General features: G+C 41.3%; 2 protein-coding genes across 4 annotated transcripts in view; both read left to right on the top strand.

The window, feature by feature from the left end:
• Nucleotides 1-4151, top strand: part of GUCY1A1 (guanylate cyclase 1 soluble subunit alpha 1) — a 40007-nt gene extending 35856 nt beyond the window's left edge. Inside the window, exon 9 of the mRNA XM_075029421.1 lies at nucleotides 1018-4151. Coding sequence (XP_074885522.1) covers nucleotides 1018-1219 — 202 coding nt within the window. The 3' untranslated portion in view covers nucleotides 1220-4151. The remainder of the gene's footprint in view (nucleotides 1-1017) is intronic.
• Nucleotides 4152-11074: 6923 nt separating this feature from the next.
• GUCY1B1 (guanylate cyclase 1 soluble subunit beta 1) overlaps nucleotides 11075-14515 on the top strand; it is a 60289-nt gene continuing 56848 nt past the window's right edge. For all 3 annotated transcript variants that reach the window (XM_075029400.1, XM_075029397.1, XM_075029407.1), the window contains exons 1-2: nucleotides 11075-11171; nucleotides 11517-11590. In XM_075029400.1, coding sequence (XP_074885501.1) covers nucleotides 11169-11171; nucleotides 11517-11590 — 77 coding nt within the window. In that variant the 5' untranslated portion in view covers nucleotides 11075-11168. The remainder of the gene's footprint in view (nucleotides 11172-11516; nucleotides 11591-14515) is intronic.

Here is a 14515-nt window from a genome sequence, read left to right as displayed (position 1 = left end):
CAGTAAGTAACCTTTTCAATCATGCACTCTAAACAAATACAGAGATAGCATTAGCATCGCTGGTGCTTATGTATGTCAGAAGAACAGTGCTGGCCAATGCTGATTTTTTTTCCACATCCATACGGAAAATAATTTTGAATGATACTGACTACAGTCTTTTCTGAAAATCATTCGTCCACACAAGACTTGCCTATAACTTGTGGCATACATAGATTTCTGCATGGCTGTGTATTCCTCTCAAGACAATATTTGAAATGAGTATACTGTTGAAAAAAAAAGAGAATTAATTCTCTGAGTGCCTAGAAAATAGGCAATTTGGTTAAACTGTTGTTACTATTGTTGTGGTATGTTTGTTTTTTTCCCTGAGTGAATGATGTGTTAACCTCCTTTTTCTTTAGTGCTTTTTCTTTTTTGATTTGTACACCAATTCTAAACACATCTTGCTAACATTATGGTACCTTGCACAACTCCTGTGTATTGCAATAATTGTTTGGAAGCTTATATACCAATCATCAGTATTTATACCTACAGATTAGCAATCTGTGTTTCAGAATCAGAAGACCACTGGGTTTAGTGGACGCATGTGTGAAAAAGCAAAATTATTAGAATTGGTAAGAGGATCTGAATAGTTTAACTAATAAGCTCTTCAGTCCTTCATTAGTTGAAACATTAATTATGGTGCCAGTTTCATGTGCAAATCTGAGCTAGCTTTCAGTACTAAATAATTTTTTTAAATATTTACAACAAACATAGCACTTACATGCAAAACATTGACAAGACAAAAACAGAGAGCCAATATTCCTGTTTGCACTGGTGCACAAGTTAATAGATTATCAAGGTTATCAAATAAACAGTATTTTTTTTTATATTATCAGTAAATAACATATAAATATTAAATTAGATTCTGCCCTGCTACATTCTGCCCTGCAGTACCTGAAGAATTATAGAATGTTGGCACTTGTAGTAACAATTAGTGACTGATTAATTTTTAATCAAGATGATTCATTTTTGTTCTAGGTTGTTAAAGGAATATCCGGGCTTTGTGTTCACACCTCGCTCAAGAGAAGAGCTTCCACCAAATTTTCCCAGTGATATCCCTGGAATTTGCTATTTTCTGGATGCTTATATTCAAGGAACAAACTCACAGACTTGGTTTCAAAAGAGAGATTTGGGAGACGGCAATGCCAATTTTTTGGGTGAGGAAACAGGAATAGACTAAATGGTACATTCACAAGTGTATAGAATAAGTTTATAAATATTTTGATTTTTTTGTATGAATTGCAAATTTTTAAAAATGTATGAAACATGAAAGCACTTTAGATTGTTAACACCTGAAAGCCAGTATTAAAATTTCAGGAAGTATGTCACTGACTACTTTTTATTTTTTCCTTTGCGTAGGAACATAGTCACTAAAATAATGTTGCAACTTCACTGTTGAAAATGCTACTAAAACCTACATTTTCCCTGTGATAATTTGTAAGTGCGTAACAACTCTCTGAGTTCTCTCTGTGCTGAGAATTCTAGATGTATTGTATATGCAGTGTGTCGGGAAATGTAATGTGCAAGTGATGCAGCCACATGCAGTGTTGTGAGCTGGTGCTTATCAATGACTATTAAAATATATTTTCTTAGTGATTCCATAAGAAAATGTCCATTAAAATATTGTTGTTGCTATCACATACGCCTTCCAGTGCATCATTTGGGCCCTATCCTAGAAGCTGCTGACCATCTTCTAACACTGATTGGAGTCAATGTGTTGAGGGTGCTCAGCATCTTCTGGATCAGGCTGCTAACTGTAGCTAATACACATATACATAGCAGAGTTTGCTGCTTACTGTTTCATGAACTTTATTTTGTGTATAAAATGAATATAGATTAAAGCACTGTATAATTATATACTAAAGTCTCTGTAATCATCAAACCATATTTAGTTCTTGGGGTTTTTAAAATACTTTACAAAAAATAATAATATCCACTTGCTATTATGTATTAGAGCAATAAATGTTTTCTTTTTGTTGTCATTTAAATTTTAAATGTTTTAAAAGAAGTGTAATAAAACATGCTTTGAAGTGTTCGCTTAGAAAGGAAATTCCAGTCAGACTGTATAAAATTGAACAGAAGCACACTGGTTTAAAGCTATGATCCTTATTCAGAACGGCAACTTGGGTATGACATATTATTGAAATTCCTGTGGTATACTCACTTTAAAGTTTCCGGGGAATCTACAAGTCAACAGAAATGCTTTAAAACATATGAACACATATGTGAGGTATTACTACTAATACAGTACAAGCTTTTCTATTGTGGATGGTGGAACATGAGTGGAAAACTCTAAAGGGTCTGCCTCTAGAACTGGCAGAATAGAGTTAGTTACGAGTCCTGAGTTTAGGATTCTGCCTCTCTAACTAGCAGATCCATCTGCACATAAATTTCTCCATGCTGCACAGTTTGATCCCACCTGCAGGCTGGAGAACTGCACTGCTTACACACATAAAATATTTCCAGTAGTATCAAATATTATTAGTTATTATTCTAACCTCTTAAACTGTTTGGTTTTAGCATATCAAGCATAAAAGTCTTTCTTCAAGCTACTTGCTACTGAATCAGATTTTGCTCTCTGAATATTTACAGGGAACAATTACATTAGACTAAGGTGCCATTCTGTTCATTTTCTGAACTTGACAGGTTCATTCTGAAGCTCAATACACTTTTATCCTACTATGTTGCAGTAGAAACTCATACAGAACATGTACTATCAGAGCCTTGAGAAAAATCCTTATAAGGGACTAGCACTAAGAACATTTTTAAAGCATATTTTAATTCAGATTTCCTGTAAGCAGCATTTGAACAAAACTTGAAACATTGAATCCTCCTATTGCTTGAGGTCTCCTGTATCCATCCAAGATGGTTAGAAATAATTGTGACACAAAAGTGGAACCTGAAAGTCTCTCTATATATGCACATCTCTCTCTTGCACACGCCATACCTATACACGCACATATACAAGCATATGTATTTGTAACATTTTTAACAGCAGTGTTTGAAGGAACGAGAACTATGCAAACCTTGGCAACTGATCTTTGCAATATTATTTTGGTCAGAAAATTCTGTTCTATTGACATAAATACCAGGAGGCTGGTAGCAGTCCCATGTGGCTGCTCCTGGGTTTAAAAATGTGGGAGTGTTTGACTACCGACTCTTTGTAGGCTCATGGTATTAAGCCAGTAATGACTGAAGTCAGTAGGAATCTATCCATCCCTGTCATCTGTTGAATGTTAAAAAACAAACAGGCTTTTAAATAAAAAGGATTTCTTTCTCCATATTTACCAAATGGGAGGGACTCTTAGGAGTGAATTTCCTTTTGTCCCCAGGAAAGAACTATTGCTGGACTGGATGATGGCCATTCTCAAAGCCAGATTTCATATAAATCTGTTGTTCAGTAGGATGTTCATCATGGCAGTTCCTGACACCTTCCTAAATGTATCTCTGTAAAATAAAATGTGCCCTTGGCCTTAGTTCTTATTAAAGATCAAATTCATCTTCCAACATTACTTTTTATAACTCTCTATTTTTTAACAAACCCTAGGCTACATTACCAGCTGGGATAGAATTGCTGTAGAGTTCCTTTTACTTCACTAACTTTTTTTTCTGAAAAGTTCAAAACATTCTCATGTCTACTTCAGCCTTGGTTCAAAGAAAAATCCTGATCAGGCGCTTAAGTGTACACATAAAACAATACACTTGAATCTCAGTGAAGTTAATAGGATTTAGGCAGGTATTTAAGACAATGATTCAAGAGTGTTCATTAAAATGTACTTGTGTTCAGGCCTGTTCTGAAAAAACCCCCACAAGCCTATGTTTAGCTTTAAGCAGAACTGAAGAATTTAGGTCTCACTGAAGCGGTTCCTCCGTTTAAGTTTTTTGCTGAATGAATATGTATTTAATTAGGGACAATTATTTTTAACTAATCTTTTTACTTAGATCTTAATTAGTCCTTTCACTTTTTAAGTAATCTTTTCACTTAAATTAAAGCCAATGGAAAAAAGGAATCAGAAAGCCAATAAGCAAATTGTTGAGATAAACAAAAGGAAGGCAATTTAACTGATATAATACTGTGAGATTTTGCAAGGAAATAAAACAGTTGGTTTTAAGCTGATGTCTTGTATAGTATTATGTTGTATGATATTGTGAAAGTCTTCAGAGACCATGCAATGCTATTTATATAAATATACAAATACCTTAGTATTATGTCCAGAAACAGTTTTGTTATTATGTGAATTTTTATTTTATTAGTTCTTGAAGATTCAGTGGGGCTGACTCCTGTTTACATTTACACTATGTGATGGAAGATAACATTTTTATCACACTGCAATTTCTTTGCCAAAGAGGTGTAAATGGCCCTTGAAATAAATAAAAAGTGGACCCTTTGAATCTTAACAGTGACACAGCTAAAGTACAAGCTATAGCCAAGCTATAGCAAAAGAATTCAACTACTTTTATTTCATTCAGGCAAAACCTGCTAAGATTTTAGGGACATGTTGGAAAAACATTCTCATTGCTGGTTATCAGAAGAAGTGCAACTAGTATGGAGCTGATGTTTTCTTTCTCTCTGAACTACTGTGCAAAACCAAAGCAAACAAACTCACAGAAGCTGACAAAACAGTGAAGCGCACAGATAATTGAGCCCCAGGACAGATCTACTTTTTTTTGTGAAATCTAATAAAGGAAGAATTCAGACCTCCCCCAAACCCAGTTTATTTCTCCCATCATTTTCTTTTGCATTCTCTGCAGAAACAGCTGCAACAGATAGTACAGGAGGCAAAATCAGTATTTCCAGCTGAAAGCCATCATAATTAAGGGGAATTTCTCCTGAATCTTGGCAAGGGGACCCTTTTTTCAAACCCCACCCATCCTATAACCTACCAAGCCACTCTAGCTGCTACCGTTCTTTATGCCTGCTCATTGTTCTGCAAAAGCAGTGGAAGGGGAGTTTTTATTTCCTGCAACAGCAATAATTTTTGTGGCTATTTGCCATATAGCATACAAGGGACTGTGTTGCTTTCAAAGCCCTGCTCCAGTTAATCAGAAGTCAGCTTGGCAGGAACCAAATTTAACTTTGAGGCTGTTTCTGAAATGAAAGCTAGGACTTTCTCTTCCACTTCTAAAGTCTGTAAGATGTGTGCAACAACAGTCTTTAGAGACTTCTAAAATCATCCCCGTCGGTATGGCTGCTCACAACTGCATAGGAAGGAAATAATCAGATATAAGCTTTTTTTTTCTTTTTTTTTTTTTTTAATTTAATTTCCCAATCCCATTTGCATGAGTTGACTGGCAGTCCTTTTCTGCAGAGCAAAGGGAGAGAGTAAAACTCACTGTCTTACGTTACTCAGCATTGCTCTGATACTGAAGCACAGATAAAAGATGGAAGATAATCAGTGGTTCTGGAACCTCTGCTACATCCAGATGCAACAGTTTAAAGATATGTACTCTCCTGAGCACAAACAGTAGGATCTGAATGTTAAATATGCAGTTAGGGTGGAACATGAAGCTGGAGAGCCAGTCAAAGAAATAATAAACTGTGGAAGAATCTAAAACAAAGTAAACAATCCTATAAAGTTGTGTCTCATCTGCTTCAGCAGATTTTTGATGCTGACAGTAAAGTCAATTTGAGCCAGTGGTTTCCTAATATAAATGGAAGAGAGCACATTGCTTTGCAGCCCCATTATAAGGCCTCCTTTGAAGATCTGTGCTGAAATTGTTTCCCATCTTCTGAGCAGTACAAATTCTTGTGCCACCAACAAATGCCATGTTTATATGAGTATCCTGCACACACAGCATGTAATGGGAAATAACCTAGAGGAATACATGCAGTAACGTCCCAAGGATGTGAAAAGGGGCAGATTAAGTCACAGATACGCTTCTACTTTTCTGAATTTTTCAGCCCAAGCAAAACCTGCCAAAGAAATATTGAGAACAATAATGTTCCCAGGAGCTTTGGACTACAAGCCTATGAAAATCAAGAGAAGTCTTTTCACTGATTGCAGAAGGTGTTAGGGAAGATCTGGACATGCAATTAGTTTGCTCTGCATTGCTAAGATTACATTTCTCTTACAGGAGGATGCAAGACAGCTCACAGAGTTTCTCAAATCTGCACAGGTTATTGCATTACAGAACAGCACTGACATATTGAGGGCTGTTTCAGTCATAGCTTGTCAATGCCAGTGTTGGAAAATGAATGTAATGGTATAGTGATATAGTGTACAGTGGTACAGTAGAAATAATGAATCTTGCTGAAGTGATCTTAAGAGCATATTTCTGCACCAGAGAAGTATTATTATGACAATCCCACATGTCAAGTCTCAGACCATTATGATTTGAAACAGATAACTAGAAAATACCCATAATTCAGTTTGATGTCAGTAAAGTAACTCCATCTTCAGTAAGTGAAATTCAGCAATACCATATAAGGCAGCATTTTTATTCAGGATTACAGTAACAATATAAACTGTAAGAGCAAAGTCCAAAGTAAAAAATGCAACTTATTAAAATACTTTCTTTGTTTTAGAGTGCTTGTGTATTAACACAAACCATATTGAACTGAATGTAGATGTTCTTGGCCAGCTAGTGGTTTTCCCAGTTACCGTCTCAGCAACTGCCCTCTCATACAGCATAAAAGCATCCTATGCTACTTTCTGCTTTCATGGATCTCAACAAGAATTTCCAGATGAACTTAGCATCTCAAATCAGGAAAAACCATACATACCACCACTTAAAAACTACAGCAGTTGTTTTTCTCTTTTAATCACTGACTGCAACTCTTTTCGTTTTCTGATGGCCAGCTCAGGAAACTACTCCTGAGAAACATGTTCGAGGGACACAAAGTGGAGAAGCTGCCTTGTAGGATTTCAGTTACAGAAAACACTTTCTAAAAGGCTCCTTTCACGCCAGTGTTCCATCCCATGCATGTCCCAGTTGTGGCTAGAGCCACAGCTACCCTCCCACTCCTGAATACCAGAAAGCAGCTGGGCAGCAGGTCATAAGCTGTACCTGGTACATGAGGGTCCCCAAATGGAAATAAGATTGCGCACTATAGTAAATAAGCTGCAGGCTTTATGAAGTGCATCAGTGTGAGAGACTGAAAGAGTTAATGTCTCAAACATTGTGGTGGGGCAAGTTCTGCTTAAGGACTAACTGCATAACAAGGAACTCTGCCTAGTAAGGAACCACAGGTGAAGAGAAGCAGATCAGCACCCATCAACAACACCAGGGGGAGGGCGTGCTGGAGGGCGAACAGCTCCCTGTTCTGATGTGCTGTTCTGATATACTGAACAGGGCAACTCACCATGCAGGGAAGGGGAAGTTACTCCCCAAACGACCCCCAAGCCCAAAGGCTCACAAACCGCTCATGACACCTAATTAACCTAATGCCCACCCGAAGGAGGGGCAAGGATGATAAAAGGACACAAACTGAAGCTCCACGTGCGCAAGCCCACTGGAACTGGACCCGGCTGACTGGACCCCTCAGCTGACTGAACCAATGCTGGACCCAGGATCTTTCTCTGTTCCTTTTTCTCTCTTTGTCTTGTTCTCTCTTGCCTTTTCTTTTTCTGTAATCCCTACGCCTAATCCCTTTAGACATAAACTGTTGACCAAGTCTGGGACTAAGAGCAGATCCAGCCGCCCCTGGGCTCCTTTCTGAGAAGGGGTCTAGAAAGCAAAGGGGTCCGCTCTGAACCTTGTGACTCGACGGGAGGGCTCTCCTTATTGTCTTCCCAGAACTGATTTCCAAATAAGCAAGGCCTGTAGTATATATTTGGTGATGTATGGTTAGCCCATGTTACACAGTTTACTGACATATTTTCATACCAATTTTTGTTGTGAGCATACCAGTTTTGGTGGTGAGCATGCCAATTCTTGTTGTGAGCGAATAAAAGTTGAGTTTTGTGAGTTAAAGGATCCCTGGTGTTGCTTCACCTTAATCCTGACCTGGGAATTGGCAAACCTGGGTCATTGTCCTGAGAAATTGGGGTGTGACAATCAGATACAGTCCAAGTGATTGCATGATGTGCATAAGGCATGTTACCTAATAGTCCTGGTACTGATAGGGTTGGGCCTTGAAAACACAGCCCAGTACTAACAGCTTGGTCTGACATGTACTTTATCTTGTTGACTTAGACCCTTTCCTTCAGCTGAAACCAAATCTTGCCTAAGACCTACCAGATAGTCTTGATTTAGCAGGCATCTGGAATGGAGGTTGGTCCCTCTCAGCAAATCACCTGGTTCAATTCAGCATCTTCCAAAATTTTCAAAGGGGATCCCTGTTTTAGAAAACTAAATCAATCATTGCCTGCTTTAACTCTGCCCATGCTGTTTTCAGTTCATATTTTACAAATCTCACCTTGGATGCTACAACTTCCACTAGTATGACAATGGCTTAATCGCAAGAACAGCCTGCGAATGCGATCTACCAAGCCTGATCCAGATCAGAAGAAGAAAGGCAATTTCACAATTGTCTAAAGCAATTTTGACCTTTGCAGATATCAGCACTTTTGAAAAAGTGTCACTCAGGTACACAACATTGCCAGGCTAATCTACTTTCTGAAAACCATATCCAAAAAGAATTTTATGTAATCTCTCTAGTATCATTTTCTGAGCATGAGGGTTTACCCCATATACAGACTGAGCAAGTAGATTCCCTTGAAACTTATGAAGAATGGGAACGTTAACACTGATTCTCAACCCAGTCTTCTTGTTTCCTGCCTGGGATGTGCAGTCAGGACTTCCTTGACATTTTGTATCCTCAAAACTATTTTATAGGTGCTGGAGAGGAAGGCTACATAACGTCAGAGGGCAAAACTCCCAGGTGTTCTTACACTCTTCCAGGAGTGTAGATTCATTACCACCAGCAGGCACACAAAGATTACAAAGGGCATGTAACTACAACATTGGTATTGTAGGATATGTTTTCCCATTTTCCCAAAAATTCCTTCCTACCAAATAGGAAAAGTAGATGCTGACCTGATATACTCAAATCCTAGCTAATGGTGACAAGCTGACTCTCCTCAGCTGTAGGGAAACATTGCCTTTTGTCTGGTTACAACAGCATGATTTATTACAACATCTCCGTTGCCAGTTTCCTGGAGACTGAAGAGATTCTTAGAGATTTGCATCTCTTCAGTTTTTATTTGGTTTTCTACACAGATATCTTCAACCAGTAGTTTAGTTATTTTTTCTAAAAATTTTCTTTCCTCCCTTCAAAATTAGCATATCATTTGTATAGTTTTAACTGGTTATATTGAAACTTTTTTTCTTGGTCATCCTTTAAAAAATCTAGAATTGGTTTTCCCAGATTTGGAATGTGTTAAACTAAGTAGAATTGACCTAAAAGCAGGGTTTCCCTCAACTGTTCTTGGAATGCCTACTGAGATGACGTTTGCCAAATTTCTAATGGCTATCCGTAATTTGCCTCCTCACTTACTAGCAATTTTAACAGATCTTAACACAGATTCAAAAGGTCACCAAGCAATAGATGAGATTTCAAAAGATTTTAAATGCTGTCATTTGTTAACTTACTGACATGGAACACACATACTCCATCTTTGGGTTTTTAGATTTTTTTTTCATAAAGTATGTGAACAGTTCAAATTTGAAACTTATTTTGCACTATCTTACTAAGGTTTGAACTTTTGCAATTTCACTTACATCTAGAATCCATCTGGATCAATTAGCATCTATGGCTCTGCTGACTTGATGTAGCAAGGTCTCTGCCCAAGAGCTACTACAGTATTAGTCCACCAAATATTCACCCCTATAATCCTTCTAGATAATCTCATTCTTGAATACATTTTGACTCTTTTTAAGCAAGCAAAAAAAATCAGCAGTCTCCTTAGGATTTTTATTTCATATGCTGAGGCCAGGTCTTTAGATGGCGCAAAGGGCTTTAAACTAAAGGGGTTTTTCAAGTTCTGCACCCTTTTTTGTTTCGTGTTTATGATAACATATGAAAACAGCATGTTATTTCTGAACTGTCCTCGGCATGTTGTCAGCAATCTTCTGCTCAACTCCTGTTATAAAGGTCATACCTTACTTGGAGGACCCTTAAAGAATCCGTATGCAGCAGGCTACCAATACAACACAGTGTTTATTCACATTAGCTACTGGCAAGGACTCAACAACACAAAAAAAAGATTACTGAAAACTCTCATTATTATGCATTTAACTTCACTAGCCTTTGAAAAACGAATGCACAGAAACAGAAATGTCTGCGGTCATTTTGCCCCTCAGACTCTTCACTTTTTAGGGGGCATTTATCTTCCTAAAAGCTAAATGGTTGCACTGGGATATGAAACAACTGAGGGAGGAAGCATTTCTGCTCCTGCAACGGCAACCACTGCGAAGGGCACGGACACCCGAGCACACGTTGCTCTACACGTACCTACCTAACCCCTGGGAACCTGCCAGGCACTCTGATTAAATCGTCTGGCTCGGTGTCAGGCGAGTCCCAACGACTCCAGCTGGAGAAAAGCTTTTGGAAAATCCTTTTGGATGCGGAGGAAACTGTAAGACAGAGGTTCGAAGGGGTTCCCCGCTGAGGCGAGCATCGGCGGGAAAAAACCCTAGAGGGACGCGTCCTATTTCCTAGGCCTGTCCCGCCCTCCCTCGCCCACACACGCCGGCCTGAGGCGACAGCAAACACTGTTATCCCGCCGCCCGCCGCCCCAGCACCTGAAGGGGAGCGGGGCGAGCCACAGACCTGGCAGTGCGCATAGGGAACCCACCCAGGGACCGGGGCGGCCGGCCCACCCCCGCGCCCTCCAGCTCCCCGCCGGGCGAAGGCACCGGCGCCCGCCTCGGGCCGCTCCGCCGGCGGCGGCTGACTCCGGGCCGGGGGCTGGCGGCGGCCCTCGCGCCCGCCGCTCCCACTTCCACGCGCCCGGCCCCCGCCGCGCCGCCGCATCCCGCAGCCACCCGCAGTCCCGCCTCCGCCTCTGATTGGAGGACAGCACGGCGGCCGCGCCCGCCATTGGATACTAGAGCAGCGGCCGCGCTCGCCATTGGCTGTCGGCGGATGCCACTCGGGGCGGTGGCGGCTGGGGGAGGCGGTGAGGCCATCGGGACCGATCTTCTGCTCCGCGGCGGCGGCGGGGTGACGGCGGCGCGGCGGCACCATGGTGAGCTCCGCCCGGCCACCTTCCCGACCCGGGAGACCGGGACTGAGGGAGGACGTCTGGTCCGGTCCGGTCTGGCCGGGCTCGGGTCCGGGGCGCGTGGTGGGAGGGAAGAGGCTGAATGCGCTTGGGAAGAGGGAGCCGTGAGGGGAGCCGGGCCCCGGCCCTTTGTTCTGGGGGGAGATGGGGGGGCGGTGGGCTGTTTCGGAGAGATTGCTTCCCGCCGGGCTGACCGGCACCGGCGTGGGGTGGGAGGGCTGGGCTGGGTGGGCTGGGATGCTGCGAGGCGGCGGAAGGGGCTCCCCCGCCCGGTGCCTGACCGTGCCGCCGCCTCGCCCTGCCCCGCAGTACGGCTTCGTCAATCACGCCCTGGAGCTGCTCGTCATCCGCAACTACGGCCCCGCCGTCTGGGAGGACATCAAGTAAGTGCGTGCGTGTGAGCGTGTGCGTGTGTGTGTGTGTGCGCGCGTCCCCCTGCGTGTCCCCCCGCCCCGTGGCGGGGGCGGGCTGGGCCGGGACCGCCCGCCCGTCCGCCCGCGGGGGTCGCTGGCAGGGCGGCCGCGGCCCGTTTGCCGCCCCGCGCGGCTCTCCGTTACCGGCAGGTCTGTATAAACGTCTGTTGTCTGGCAGCGGTCCCCAGCCGTGCCGAGACCAGCCCGGTTCTTGCCGCCTTTCATCCCGCTCGGGGCCTTTCTGAACGCCACAGAGACCTGTCTTGTTCCATCTTTACCGATCTCCGGGAGCCGCAGTGGTGGCATTGATCCCTGTGGTTCCCTCGATTACACAAAGTATGTGGCAGAAATAAGGTGCGGGCAAAACGTCCCAGAAACCACGGAAGCCCTTCCTTGCGTCAGACCAGCAGGTGAACCACGCAACAGTTACATCTCTTTGCGCTCCTGAAGGAACTGAAATACCGTTTTTAGCTAGTAAACTCTATCTAAAACTAGTGTGAGATTCTGGTAATGTGCTCAGCTTGAAATTAAAAGAAGTCACTGCTATAGAAAAATATGTATAAGAATGTATGTATAAGAATGTTTTTTTGCTTTCTTTTCTTGAACCTGATTTCTTGTGTCCAACCCTTGTTTGTCTGGCAGTATAGCATTTTTCCAAGGAGATGACTGTCTTCACTTTAAACTTTTGATGAATTATGGGATTGCACAAAAAGTTTGAAATGGGTAGTGCAAACAAAATTCTATTTACCATTGATACTTGGGTAAAACTACAAGAAATATTTTTAAAAAGACGTAAGTGCTTACAGAGCTGTGAACTTACTTTGTAAGGCTTCAGGTAACTATGTAGTTAGACGAAAGGGTTTAATATCTTTTGGTATTGTAGGTTTTAAGGGAGGAGCAGATTATCCAACTTGGAGAAAGTGGTCTTCTTTCAACTGGACACCTTCTTCTGCACTCCTCTCTCCCATTTATTTTGGGCCAATTTTAATATGCCAGCGTAGCTGTCTTGCCATTGTCCTGATACAATTTTTGGAGTTAAAGGCCTGCTCTTGACTGTGAGATTTTTGTGACCATGACACTTTTTTTCATTAATCCATTCATTAAGTATGTCGTAATCTTATACAGTACCACAAAATCAGAGAATCATAGAAATGTTGGTTTGAAGGGACCCCTGGAAGTCATCTAGGCCAGTCTCTGTTCCAGCCAGGACTGTTACCAGCAGTAGATCAGGGCTCAGCTGTGACTTTTGTCTAGCTGAGTCTTAAAATCACCAAAGATGGAGGGCCCACAGTTCTGGTTCAGCAGACATTCGCTGTTCCAATGATCCCTGACAATCTATAACACTCTTTGCAAATGCAGTTCTATAGATTGCATAGATGAATCTTCAGCGAATGCCACACAGTTTTGTGTTGTAAGTTAAGTGAGCTATAAAAGTTTATTTTTCTTACATACCTTATCTAAACACACTGATCTAGTTCAGATTCTTATGGTTTGATACTGGTTTTATACGATACATGCAAGTTAAGAGACAATAAAAAAATAGTGATACATCATTTTCTATGAAAATTATAGTAAAATATGTATAAAATATAAGAAAGAACATTCACACTTTCCTGGCATGCCATCCCTTACCAAGATGCCTTTGAGTATTATGGTCCACTTTTGTTCAGATTACCCACTGAACAGAATTTGTGTTTAAGATTAATCCATCTGAGAAGATACAAAGTCTCATCTTCTAGTGCAAGATCATGCTGCAGACTGCCAGAACTGGGTCATAGTTCCTGATGCATCCTATTTCTTAAGATTTTACACACATCTTATAGAATACTGAAGATATCTAAAGCCTATGAGGAGTATTAGTCACTTAACGTTTTGGACAAATTTAATGGAAAGATACGAAACACTTTGCTAAGGTCAGCTGTGAAAATTCAGGGACCTGCTACATCCGGTTTCTGTTTCAGCTGAGAAACATTTCTGTCATGTAGCAGCCCAACAGCTAGGCTCTGCTATTAACTCACAGGGAAGATGGCTTTCTGGAAAGAAACTGTACCACACCACCACCCAAACAGAAGAATGGTACATGATCTGCAAAAAAGAGACAGCATATATGCAACAGCTACCATAGCTCCTTATGCAAAAGGTGTTTGCAACAGAGTATTTATTCAGCAGGATTTATCTTAGAAAGTCGTGTATCCTAGAGTTTAGAAACCAGCAAACAAACCCCTATATATCTAACTGGAACAGATTATAGTGGTGCTGGTTTAGGGGATGGCACAGGGTCAACCAATAGCCACTAAATATTTGTTGGTTTAGGTACTTTAAGTTCCTGTGGTGCACTTACAGAGATGTTGTGGAAGAGGTTAGATGTTTTACCTTATGTAAGCAAATACAGACTTCTTGCAAAGGCTTTATTAGAGCTCAATCATTTAGGAAACAGTGGGAAGATGCAGACCAGTGTTGTGGCATGCTGGGTTGAATCAGTTGAATTGCTGATGATTGAGTTGGAGGAGTAATTGTTGAAGTCAACAGTCTTTGGCTGTTTAAAAAAAATGAGAGGAACTTTGCACTGTTAGTGTGGTTGAATTTGCAAAAACTTAAGCATTTCTGTGAAGCAGAAAGGCCTCTAGGTAGTTCAGTACAAAATTTGGCATCTAAGCTTTTTTTTTTTTCTTTTTTAATGTTGAACTGATCACATACTGCTATTTTGTTCTCCCTGAAGTCACTGCAGAAGCTGTGAATCAGCATTGCAGAGTGGTGGGCTGTGATTGCTGAGTGATTCTCAAGTGCCAGTGGGTGAATTTTTACTTAATATTGATAGAAGTGAAAAGAAAACATAGAACTGAATAAACTGAAGTAATGAAAACAGGTCATTCTTCAAAAAAGTACATTCAGAAG

This window comes from Buteo buteo, chromosome 1 (genome assembly GCF_964188355.1).
Source record: "Buteo buteo chromosome 1, bButBut1.hap1.1, whole genome shotgun sequence".
In the NCBI taxonomy this organism is placed as follows: Eukaryota; Metazoa; Chordata; class Aves; order Accipitriformes; family Accipitridae; genus Buteo; species Buteo buteo.
The sequence above is the reverse complement of the archived record's forward strand: the minus strand, read 5'-3'. Positions and strand labels throughout refer to the sequence as shown.